The 12,428-nt window shown below is 52.5% G+C and overlaps 1 protein-coding gene across 1 annotated transcript in view; it reads left to right on the plus strand.

Moving 5' to 3' along the window:
- The window catches only part of SRP68 (signal recognition particle 68), a 29,448-nt gene extending 25,698 nt beyond the window's left edge, over positions 1–3,750 (plus strand). The window contains exons 13-16 of the mRNA XM_060081923.1: positions 576–705; positions 2,354–2,429; positions 2,886–2,938; positions 3,396–3,750. Coding sequence (XP_059937906.1) covers positions 576–705; positions 2,354–2,429; positions 2,886–2,938; positions 3,396–3,623 — 487 coding nt within the window. The 3' untranslated portion in view covers positions 3,624–3,750. The remainder of the gene's footprint in view (positions 1–575; positions 706–2,353; positions 2,430–2,885; positions 2,939–3,395) is intronic.
- The last annotated feature ends 8,678 nt before the right edge of the window (positions 3,751–12,428 follow it).

The raw sequence follows: 12,428 nt of genomic DNA on the forward strand, positions 1-12,428 counted from the left end.
GACTGTGTAGCAACATGGGGTCTAGACAGAATGGCTCAGTAGAGCCCTGAGTGCTTTTGCCCTTCCTTTTCTGGCCCGCCTGCCCCTGTGCTCTCTGGCTCCTGTCAAAGGCCAGCAGCGCTCAGGCTCTGTTGATCCCAGCAGAGTAATTGCTATTAGGAAGAGGTTTGTTTCTTTGGATTTGGTTTTTGAAAGACATGTGCAGAGGTGAACGGTTGCGACCTCGATGTGTGGGCAGTTGTGGGTGGGATTTATATCTGGGCAGCCTCCCTCCTTCCTGCCTGTCTCCAGCTTCCTCCCTGTGCGTTTTGGGAATTACCTCTTTTTTGCAGAGCCAACAGTAAGTAAAAGACAGTGGGTCAGCTTTGGACCTACACTTGTTGGCTCCAATTTCGGGGACAAGTCCGCAGGTTAGGCTGGCAAACTGGAACAGTGAGAACGGTGGGATCTCCCATCCCAGGTAGTGAGCCTGAGGTTAAGAAACTTTACAATTTATTTAGCCTAAACAGCAAGGAAAGCCTTGATCTTGGGTGATTTTTGCTTAAGAACACTGTGGCTCTTTCCTTCCCCATCAGGTGTTTCTTCATCGCTCAGTCCTATGTGCTGGTGAAGAAGTGGAGCGAAGCCCTTGTCCTGTACGACAGGGTCCTGAAATACGCAGATGAGGTGAATTCTGATGCCGGAGCCTTCAAGAACAGCCTAAAGGTGAGCTGTTGTTCTCTCGTTTTCGAAGCCCTGAGCGCTTTTGCTGTGAGGCTGCGACGCCTTCCCAGACTGGTCCTGCCTGGTCAGCCATGGCATGTGGTACATCCCTGAGTGCCCAGGAGCTGTGGAGTGCAGCTCATGGCAGCATTCCAGGCCCGAAGAGGACTCGGGTACCAAGAGGGACGGCCTTCCTCTGGTTAAAACCACCCTGAAGTACTGTTCTCAGACTCGGCTACATGTTGGAATTGCCAGGGAAGATTTTTAAAAGGTGGATGTCCAGGTTCCACCCTCAGAGATATTGGTTCTAATTGGTGTGGGATCTGGTATGAGCATTGGGGTCTTTTAAGCCCCTCAGTTATTCTAATGTGTAGCCAAGTTGAAAACCACACAGTGTGTGCCTGGACCAGCAGCAGCAGCATTTGGGAGTTTGCTAGAAATGCAGGTTGTCAGGCCCCACCCCAGGCCTGCTGAGTCAAAAGTGCGTTTTGGCAAGACCCCCAGGTGACTTGGGTATATATCAAAGCTTACATGCTGATCTGGTTTGATTTAGTGATTGTTGAATGGCAGCTAGCTTTTTAAGCTTGTGGACTGCTGTGAGGTTATAGATTCTTAAAGCACTGGTCCAAGGAATCCATGTGTGTTTTATAAGTAGAGACTTTAGAAAAGCGGGCTAGGGTTACTGTTCCTAACACTGTCACAGGCAGTGTGAGAGGGGCTGCTGTTGGGGCACTCGTGTCTGCTGGGAACAGCCCTGGGCTCGGGGGTGGAGGAGAACTCTGGTTTCTCCCTTCGGAGAGCTTGTGGTTTTGCTGCAGCCATGGGACTTGCATAGGACCCACCTGTGAATACAGAAGAAGATAGAGGGTGAGGTCAGAGAAATAGGAAGGAGTACATGGGAGGCGGCTGTGGGCAGAGGGTGGGCTGGCGAGTGTAGCAGCGTCATCTGGTAGGGTGTCGTTGGAATGTGGAGACAAACCAGTGTGGATGGCTTATCTCCGGAGAGAAGTAAGAGGCATTTTACAAAAGCCCATCTGACCTAATGTGACGGCTGGTTTCAGGGGAAAGCGTTAGGGAACAGAGGTGTAGGGGATTCAGCAGTATCCAGACCTAGTCAGATCTTTCCCAATTTGCCGAGTAAGAAGCTGAGGCAAGAGAATGGCATTGCCCTTGTAGAAGGGGTCAGTGGGTGGGGGCTCAGGCCCTGGAGCCAGCCGTCCGAGTTCTGAAGCCCCGCCCTACTGCCACGGGGAATGTGACTGGACACATTCTTTGGCCCCTCTGTGCTTTAGTCTTCTTATCTGTAAAATGCAAGTACAGACTATCTCAGGATTATTGCGAAGATGAAATGAACGATTATGTGAACTACTTAGAGCAATGCCTGGCACATAATGCATTTAGTATATGATAAATTTATTAATATTATCATTGTTGTCATTATTATTTCCAGGCAGTATTACTTAAGCCATGGCATAGATTTCCCCCTTTGAAACAGGCTAGTTTTTGTGTGTTGTTTCTTTTAATAGGGAGACCATTTTAAAAAGTCTAAAATTCATGAAAATACCAGTGGGGTCACTTAGCTCAGGTTAGTGTGGTGCGCTTCTCTGGCCTGACTCCAGCTCACGAGTCCCCGTTTTCCACATTGTTACAGGACCTGCCTGACGTGCAAGAGCTCATCACGCAAGTGAGGTCGGAAAAGTGCTCTCTGCAGGCGGCCGCAATCCTGGGTGAGCCGCCTGCCTGTCCTCTGCGGCCTGTCTTCTCAGACTCCCCTTCACTGCTGCCCCTCTTCTCTCCCACCCCCTATGCCACTGTTTTAAGATTGAAAGGGGCTGTTTTGGTTAACCTGTAAGCAGTTTTTTCCTGCCATTCCTTCTGCCCCATTGAGGCATCAGGTTATGTGGAAGAATTTAGAGAAACGCTGTTGTGCTGTCCGTTCTGCCTATCAGTGTCTTGCATTTGACGGTGCTTGCTTCGCTGGGCCGACCACATTGGTCTGGGGTTAGTTGTCTGTTATCTGCACTACTTCTCTCTGAGTTTGGACTCAGGAGGCAGAGGGCTAACTCCTTACAGATGGGCTACTTTTGCTCTTAGGATTTAGAACCCAGACGTGTGATAGGTGTCATTCGTGACTATGGTGTGTTATAAGTCCCTGTTCTTACTGAATCCTGTGAAACTTTCAGATACAAATGATTCCCACCAAACAGAGACCTCTTTCCAAGTCAAGGACAATAAGGTGAGTCTGGGCTGTGGCTTTTGAGGAATAAAAAGGATTCATAACTTACTAGGAATGTGTACTCATTTGTAGAACGAGGACCCTAAATTTCTAAGTGAACACCCTACTTCCCTCCCTTCTTTTACTCAGGACCTGAAAGCTGCCTATGTAAGATTTGTTAGGTGTCATCTAGATGGTCCCAAATAGAGTTAGGAACCTGCTGTGTGCCCTGGCTAGGAGCTGTGACTTGGACATCGGACAGGCTCATACCTCAGTCCCAGCCCACCTCTCTCAACCTCTCTAGATTTCAGTGACTCTCAACTATAAAATGAGGACGTGAAAGCCCCTCATAGGAGGTTTGTGGGCATCCAGTGAGATAGCACATGTCAGCTCTGAACTGGGTGCTCGGCCCGTAGTGAATGCTCCACCAGTGGGCTGTGATTAACATCTGGGTTCCTGCTTTTGGTTTGACTTCCAGCCCCTGGTCGAACGGTTTGAGACATTCTGCCTGGACCCTTCCCTCGTCACCAAGCAAGCCAACCTCGTGCACTTCCCGCCGGGATTCCAGCCCATCCCATGCAAGCCTTTGTTCTTTGACCTGGCCCTCAACCATGTGGCTTTCCCACCCCTTGAGGACAAGTTGGAGCAGAAGACCAAGAGTGGCCTCACTGGATATATCAAGGGCATCTTTGGATTCAGGAGCTAACCAGGCTCTTCCTTGGGGGCAGGGGGAGATTCTGACTCTTAATCTGTATTGTGAGAAAACCCCAGCAGCTTCCATGATATTAAATCCAGGTCTGCATTGGCCCAGGGCAGAAGTTTAACATCCTCAACCCTGCATTCCTATGTCTTGTGTGTTTGTACACTTCCATTCTTAGCCAGGGTGCTAGAAGGGCACCCTGTTGTCTTCTGATAAATATGTGCAGGGTCCTGTGTCCGTCCCCTGGAGGAGGGGCCCCTGCCGTCTGGTCTCATGTGAGCCTTTGGTCAGTAATGTGGTCGTGGGGGTCCACACCAGGCACAGATTGGGGCTGAGAATGTTTTGTCGTATTTCTTCAGTACCATGGATTTGAAATGAACTCATTCTTGCTGTGAGCATCCAGAATCCCTTGAAGAGTTTGTCCGTGACTAGGAAACATTGGCAGCCTTATTCCCCTTCACCTCCAAGTGAAAGTTAAGAAGTTTCAGAACAAGCAAAGAGCTCTATTTTTAGAAGAAATATGTTACACTCAGAAATGATGAAAACAAATCTTATATTAAAAGGCAAAGATGCTGGATACTGTGCCCATTCTTTGCACATCCTCATTCACGTCTGGTCCCAGCTTTCTCCTCGGGAACCTTGTTGCAAGATCCTGTCATGTCATGTGGATCCTGACTTCCTGGCAACGTGGGTATGTCTGATGCCTGATACGAGTGATGGAGGCACTGTAGTTCCCAACCTGTAATTTTTAGATGCCATTATATTTTCATCACTTCCTTTCCTTACCCTTTATTTTTTCTTCGTCACTCGTTTTTCTATTATAGTATCAATAATAGGAGTCACAAAAGTAATGTCAGAAAGCAAGGAATAAAAGTGACTTAAACATGAGATGCATGAAACCCTCTGTGGGCTCAGAGGTGCCTCTGTTTTCCCAGTGAGCTGCAGAGGAAATCGCCAGAAGTTAGGAGAGGGTGGTGGGAAGACAGATCAGATGTGTCTCTTAGACTTGAGCATTGGCAGGGGCTTTCGAGATGCTCAGAGATAAGAACTCTTCTCCCCCCAGGATTTGCTTTGGGTCAGAGAGTCTCAGGAAGCTGATCTTTTTAAATTTTAATTGAAAGTTTCATCATTTCATCATCTGTGCCATGCAATTTAGGGGTATCTTTCTTTCCTCTCTCCCTACCTCCTTCTGAAGATACAGCACAGATGATCTTAGGTTGAGGTCCTGGATTTTGGTCCTGAAGGCCCGGTCAGTGTTCCTGATGGGCTGGGGGAGCGCTGGGGCCCTTCGTTCTCCTCCTCACCCTCATCCCGCTATCTAGTGCGCTTGGCAGCACCAGGGCTGTGGTCCAAGGTTCTTCATCTCCCTCACCTCATTCTCACGCTGACCTGGGCTGCAGCCACAGCTGGGGCGTCCTCCAGCGTCAGGAAGCCAGTTTGAGGCCCCACTGTGCAGGCGGTCCTCCAGTCTGCTTGTGCCAGTGTCTGTGGCACTGTAGGGGTGTGGCCGGGGCTGGAGAAGCTCTGTCTGTCCTCATCTGGGAAGATGTCCCTTTGTCTTGCTCCTTCCAGCCCTTCCTACTCTCTTCAGAGTGCCGGCATACGGGGGCGGGGGGGGGCCAGAATCCCGAGTCGATCATTTTGAAGATTTTCTAAGCTTTCTCTTTCTCATGAAAAAGAAACACACCAGAAGTTCCCCTCCACCTGGTGTCCTTGCTGGCTGCTCTGAGTAGCAGTGACTGTTGTCAGCCAGTGAGGCCATGACAAGATGTGATTAGTATCAAAACGCATATTTACCTAAGAAAGACCTGGCAGGGCCGAGGTCTCACTTAGCTCGCACATCTCTTCACCTGGAATCCCCAGACGTTAAACAGGCTGTGATATGGGGGACGGGACGCCAGAAGCAGGACCCCATCCTGTCCTCAGGCCTGGGAAGCGGCTATTGCAGCTCATGGGAACGGGTTCAGAGTCAGGCCCAGGGAGCAGCACTCTTGGCTGGATGGGTTCACAGAATGAAACTGCAGAGGCCACCCGGTCCCTCCTTCCCAGGGAGCGGAGGGCAGGGAGCTCTGCCGGTGTGAGGAAGGGTTGTGAACAGTCGCTTTGCTTTGGGTGGGTCCTGCTGTTTTGGCTCTCATCCCTCCCACAGGGTGAGCTGTGCCGTGGTCAGCAGGATTTGACCCTGGAAGAGTCTTCTGTCTCCCCAGATCCAGAGAGGAGGAGCGCAAGCTCAGTTGAGTCTACGTTTTTTAGAACATGCCTGAGGGCTGCTGTGTTAATGGTTTTTACCTTCTTACCTGTTGGGTAGTGATGGTCTTGATCTGCAGAAACGTTAGAGTTCAAAGCCCCACGAGGTGAACGCTCTGCGTACAGCCTTAGAGAATGAATGCTGAGCCTTGGATGGGAAAGACATGATTTGGCCAAGTTCGTTATCCTTAACTCTGCTGGTTCTGTCGGAAAAAGCAACGTAAGGCAGTTGGAGCTGGACAGGCTCTCCACTGCTCAGTCTCCTGGTTTTTTCCTTTCCATATGCATTGTTTCGCTGTACTCTCCAGTTTTCCTTTTTTTTTTTTTTTAAGTCTTTATTGAATTTGTTACAATATTGCTTCTGTTTTATGTTTTGGTTTTTTGGCCCTGAGGCATGTGGGATCTTAGCTCCTGGACCAGGAATTGAACCCGCACCCCCTGCATTGGAAAACGAAGTCTTAACCACTGGACCGCCAGGGAATTCCCCAGTTTTCCATTTGACTAGATGAGAATTCTTGGATTCCCTATTTGAAATGAAACAGTGCCGGGCTTCGTTCCATCCCTTTCCTTTGGTGGCAACCTGAGCCTTTCACCGTGGCCATGAGGTGACAGCCTGTGCTGGCAGTGCACCCGTCCACCCACAGTGGCCCTGGCACTTCGCCAGTCTTTCCTCCTGCAGCTGAGGCGATGGCCTCCTCCTCCTCCCAGCCAGGAGAGGACGCGCGGCTCCAGGAACTCCGAGGTAGGGGCTGCGCTCACTCTGCCTGTTCACTGCCATCGCCATGGCAATGCTGATCCTTCACGCGCTCGGCATCAGCATACACAAAAGCTAATCGACCGCGGATCTCTAAACATGTTGCCGTCTACAGCTTTGAGAAGCTTGGAACCTTCAGAGGTCTAGGAAAGTGTCCAAAGATAGCAAAAATATGTGTTGGTTCTAATTTTTTTTGTTTTGGAAGACACTTGTTGCTACAGAGGAGATGGAAACCAGATTTAGCTGTAAAGTTTATCGATGTTCCAAAGCAGAGATAAATTGGAAACTGCCTGCATCCTGACAACGCCAACTGGAAGAGTCTGGCCTGTGGTTCTGTGAGATGCTGGAGACACTGTGCACAGGCGGGAGGGCACGAATGACCAACACGGCCCCTCGCGGCCCCTCGCTGCCCGGGATCTGCCCTCCGTGTGAGCGCCAAGTGTTCGTGAGCCGTATTGTTGGCTGGTACAAGTTAAAATATACCCTCAGCTCATGGATACTGATGGAACACTTGTGGGAACCTTTTATCCAACCTTTTCGAGCTGCTCAGGTTTGGTTTTGTTGCTTTTGTTTTGGGGGCAGGATCCTGGTGGCTCTATCAGAGTCTGTGTCACGCTGGGGTCAAGACCTGCAGGGCTCCGAGGCAGGGGGCACTGCATTCCTCCCTCGGCCGCACCCACTGTGGTGATTTTAATTGTGTTGGAAAGGGGAGCCTTGCTACTCTGTGGTCCCTCTTTTCAGCAGATGGTTTTGTTCACCTCTGTTAGCTGCAACTATGTGTCCTCACGCTAAGTGTGCGGTTGAATGACCCCTTGGAAAAGAACCACGTTCTTTCTGTTTGGCTGAACTTTTCCCAGGGACCTTCTGGCAGGAAGCAGTGCAGTTACAACGGGCAGGTAACTGGTCGCTGAAAGCTGGTGATGTTCGTGAGCTCTCACTCATCTTGGAATGGAAGGAGGGTAGGGGTCATCCCCTGGAAGATGGGCTCCGCCATGCAGAGGGCTTGCTTAGTACAATAGGCCCTTGACAAATGAATTTCCTTCCCTTCGCTCCCCCACGGATGGAGCTGGCATTAGCACACCATGCTTCTCCCTCCACTGCTGCCTGTAGGCCACCTTCACCGCTGAGCCCTGTCCTGGCTCTGACCTGGGGCCTTGCAGAGGGAGCCCCTGCCTAGCTAGGACTGAACTCGTGGAACAGTCTCTTCTCCTCCTAGCTGTAGCCATGCAGCCTGAGCCCAGGCTCCAGGCTGCTGTGCACCAAGCTGGTGGGGCCAGCGCAGCTGAGAGGTGAGGAGAGCCTTCCGCTTATAGCCGGCCTGCTCCCTGCTCCCGGCAGGCCCCACTGTCTTTTTCCTTTTCCCTCCCCAGAGCCGAGTCCTGCTAGGTCTAGGCAATGTCATTAGGACAACAGGCTGAGTGTAATGAGCTGCTCTTGTGTGCTTTCCGATTTCCTGGCAACAAAGACTGATGAGGAAGGCCTACCCCTCAGCTATAAAGATCTATTCGTTCTTTCATTTTTTTGTTTGTTTTATAAATCTTTCTTCCACAGACCATTGAACGGGGTTTGGTGCAGCTGAACCCCTGCTGCTTCAGTACAGCCAATATAACTCTCTCCCCAGCTGCTGTGCTGGGCTGTTGACCTTGTAAGGGACATGGCTAAGCCGCCTCCATTAACCCTGAACTTCTCCACAACAGGGCTGCAGGTCCCCAGACCTGGCTGTTAAAGGCTAGCTGTTGTCTTCAAGGTGACAGAGAGGCCCAGAGCCGTTGGGAAACTTGGGGAGACCTGGAGGCTCCACAGTGCCTGAGTGAGAGTGGGTGGGCTGCAGCCTTCTGGAATGCAGGCATGGCTTGTGCCAGCAGGCTGCTGCTATGGCCCAGAGGTGTGGGCTGTACCAGCACTGGTCACACAGGTGAACTGGGGCCAGCCACTGTTGCCCAAGGGTAGGGAAAGGGAACCACTCCTAGGGAGGGACAGATAGCCAAGACATCCTTGGCCTTGCCCTCCCAGCCAACTCGGGACCTGGGGACTCCTGAGGTCCCCTCTGTGTTCTCTCTCTTGCCACCTAGTATGGGGAGCCCTATTCTCACGACATGGCCAGGACTGGGTGGTTGGTTTGCTTGAGTTGCTTCCTTTAGACTCTCTATAAAAGGCCCAGAAGGAATAGCTAGCACCGTCTTCTGCCCGCTCTGTTCTAGTTGGGCAAGCCACGGCCTCCAGGCCAACCTTCAGTATTTCTTTTTATCAGGCTTGCTGGGCAGACTTGGCAGCCAAGAGAGCCTCCTCCAAACTGCCCAGTGGATTCCTGGGGCCGCAGCCCCTTCCTCCCCCAGCACCTGTGGACAGAAGGAGGCCCATCCCTGAAGTCCCCACCCCACCAGCTCTTGTCCGCTCTGCCCAGCCGGTGAAGGCACCTTGGCTCCTCAGCGGGCCAGGGAAGTGTAAGGCAAGAGAGGTTACCAGCCAGCTCGGCTCCAAGGGTCTGGTAGCAGAGCTTTTGTACAGACAGAGGGCAGTTTCCTGAGATGGCAAAGCTTGTCCTGATCAGGGAGCATATGGAAGCCTGACAGGTTACAGTTCCCAGGGCAAAGTAGGCAGTTGCCGCCATCTGCTTCAGCAGGGAGGAGAATGCCCCTCCCTGCAGGACCCCATGAGCTGGAGGAGAGAGTGGGTGACTTAAGCCCTGGCACACTGTGCAAGCTGCCACCCTGTTGCCTAGCTGCATGCATGCATGGCAGCCTCAGAGCCGGGAGCTACACTGCTTTCAGCTCTGATAAGCCCTTCTGCTCCGGGCTTGGGCCCCATGAGCTGTGAGTGGCCCACATCACATGCCTGGAAGCCCCAGGCTGGGGCATGTGAATGAGCTGCCACAGTGCTGGAAGTCAGCGCTGGCAGGAGGTTGGGGATCCATTGATCTCAAACCTCTCAATCCGCAGGGCGTGGGTAGCAAGTCCAGGCAAGGGGAAGGCCTCGTGGACAGGACAAGAAGCCAGGTCCTGGGACTCCTTTCTGGTTCAAAAGGAGGAGGCCTGGGAAGGCTGAAACGAACGGGTCACCCAGTCTGGCTTCTGGGTCAGAGCTGTCTGATAGAATTATCATTTTGTGAGCCAGAAATGCAAGCCTTGTCTGTACTTTTAAATTTTCTAGTAGCCACATTAAATAAAAATAGCAACACCCGTTCCACCATGTGAGGAAAGCACGAGAATCCATGACCCTGAAGAGGGCCCTCACCCAACCATGCCAGTGCTCAGACCTCAGACTTCCCGCCTTCAGAACTGTAAGCAATAAACTTCTGCTGTTTACAAGCCAAAAAAACTTAAAAAGCAATAGGTGAAATTAGTTTTTTTTAATATATTTCATTTAACACAATATATCCAAAAGATCATTTTGACATGTAGTCAGTATAAAACATTATTGAGGTATTTTACATCCTTTTTTCATGCTAAGTCTTTGAAGTCCGGTGTGAATTTTATACTAAGAGCACATCTTCAATTCAAACCGGCCACGTTTCAAGTGCTCAAGAGTGACGGGGCTGGGACAGTGCAGGTGGCCACGGAGGCTGGTGATTCCATCCCAGCCTTCTAAATGAACGACTCTTTTTTTTTCCTCAGATATTTAAAACCCTACATCTTCCTTTGTCCCTGTCCTTTCTCCTGTGCCTTCGTCTTGGGGGGCCAGGGTTACTGCTCTCTGAATAGGATCATCCTGCAATGACAGCCAGCTCAGAGACCTGGGTGTCACTGCCTGTGGCACGTCAGCCCTGTCTGGGAGCTGGGGTCTGATTTGATTTGGCTTTAGACAGTCACGCCAGGAATTCAGCCCTTGTTTTTCTTGCAGTGAATCAGTTCATCTCTGGGGCGGGTGAGGGCCCCCTATGGTACTCACTTATTTCCAGGGGTGCTTCTGCAGACAGGAGGCAAAGCTCAAACGTTCCAGATCTCAGTCTCACTGCCTGCCCTCCACCTGGGGGCCACAGCTCAGTGGGGCCTCCCCTGGCTGCTCCCATTCCTGGGGCTGGAGTCTGGACATTTTCCCCCCTGGGACCCCCGCCTCCAATGACCAGCCCCTCCCAAGAAAGGCCTGGAGTTCTCGGGGAGGCAGGACAGTGGACTGGGGGCTGCTGTCTCCTGTCTTGGCCCTCCTGGGATATTGCTGTCACTTGCCCGGTCTCAAAGATACGGACATGAGCTGGCTCTCGGGTTTGATGTGAGAGGCCAGCCGTCAGGGCTGGCTGCTGAACCCAGTAGGCATTTCAACAAATGGGCCCCTTTCTGAGAACAGTAAGTGGCAGGCATGCAGCTAGTGGTTAGAAGAAAATTGTCACCCACGAGTAACAGGGAGAGGGGGGCTGGGGCAGAGGGTGAGTGGCCTCTGGGCCAGGCTTCCTTATCTGGCTCCATCTCACTATCACACTCATCTGGGAGAAGAACAGCTGGAAACCACTGCTTCCCTGTTGCTACTTGTTGGGTCAAGGCCTCCTGCTGCCCTCCCCACCGCCACTACCACTGTGAGCCCCTCCCCCTCCAGGATAGATGGTGACTCTTGTGTCCCTTCTCCAGGGCTAAATTCAGTGGGTTGTTCATGAGATGCAGCCAAAAGGGACTCGGGCCTTTTCTGCCCCAGGGGGCATGTGGCCAGTCTCAGACCTCTGTCCCTGATCTCCCTAGTGGGCTGGGACCCTTATCTCTTCTTCGGTTGTTTTCTGTCCTCAGCTGGGCCTGCCAGGATGTCCCAGTGCTCCAAACCCAGCCTGTCTGCATCCCTCCCCCTTTGTTCCCCCTCAAACCCTCCTTCCACCGAAACTGTAATGGTTCCAGGGAATGACTCTAGGTCTATAGAAGGGACTTGAGCTGGGGCAGTGAAATGAGTGCCTGGAAATGGAGGAACCCACACCTGTCTTGAAGATCCTGGGGGCCACCACAGGAGAAGGCAGCTCCCAAGATGACCTCCCTGGCCCTCAATGTGAGGAAAAGACCAGTAAACTGGCACTGCTGTTAGACACTCCATCTGACTCCAGAAAAGCCACCAGGGGCCACTTCTGGGGAGAGAGGAGAGGCAGGTAGGAAACCCAAGTAACAGTGGGTTCCCAGGAGGCTCCTCCAGACCCTGGGCGCAGCAGCACCTGAAGGTTAGTGCTGGGGGCCCTTGGGGGAGGCGCCCAGGAGGAGTCCCGGCCCCTCTGGCACTGTTCTGAAACTTCCGAGGAGCCCAGCAATGCGCATCTGACTGTATCTGGCCCCGGAGCCATGGACAGGTGGGATAACCAGCCCACCAGGACTAGCGGGCTGCAGGACTGTGGGCTGGTGCTCTGGGGAGCTGGCTGGGTGGTGTCCACTTTTAAAATGTACCTCGTGCCAGTTGCCAGGGGTGAATGCCCCCTGGCTGACCCATCATGTCGGTGGAGGACGTGGAACAGAGACCTGGACGCCCTGGTGGTGAGCAGAGAGCCCAGGGCCTCCCACCCACCCTGAGCTGGCAGGGAGCAGCCCCCCTCCGGCAGGCTGAGAGCTGTGGGTGGGGGCGTGCCTGACAGCACTGTGCTGGCTGGAGGTGTTTATTAACCTTGAGCCCAAGCTCTAAGGTCGGACTGGGTCCCTGAGCCTGCGCGTGCATACGCACGCACGCACATCTGTCTGGAGCCCTGTCCCTCCTGGACCCTGCGATTTCTGCATCTGGGTGTGATCTCTGCTGACTCCGTCTGGCTCTGGGTGTGTGCGTGTAACAAGTCCAAACCTCCTCTGAGAGTCGGGCAGTCTCGAGCGCCCCACCCTCTGGGCTGTGCCCTTTTCTCCCAAACTGGTTGTGCA

The sequence above is a fragment of the Mesoplodon densirostris genome, chromosome 18 (genome assembly GCF_025265405.1).
Source record: "Mesoplodon densirostris isolate mMesDen1 chromosome 18, mMesDen1 primary haplotype, whole genome shotgun sequence".
NCBI classification, from domain to species: domain Eukaryota; kingdom Metazoa; phylum Chordata; class Mammalia; order Artiodactyla; family Ziphiidae; genus Mesoplodon; species Mesoplodon densirostris.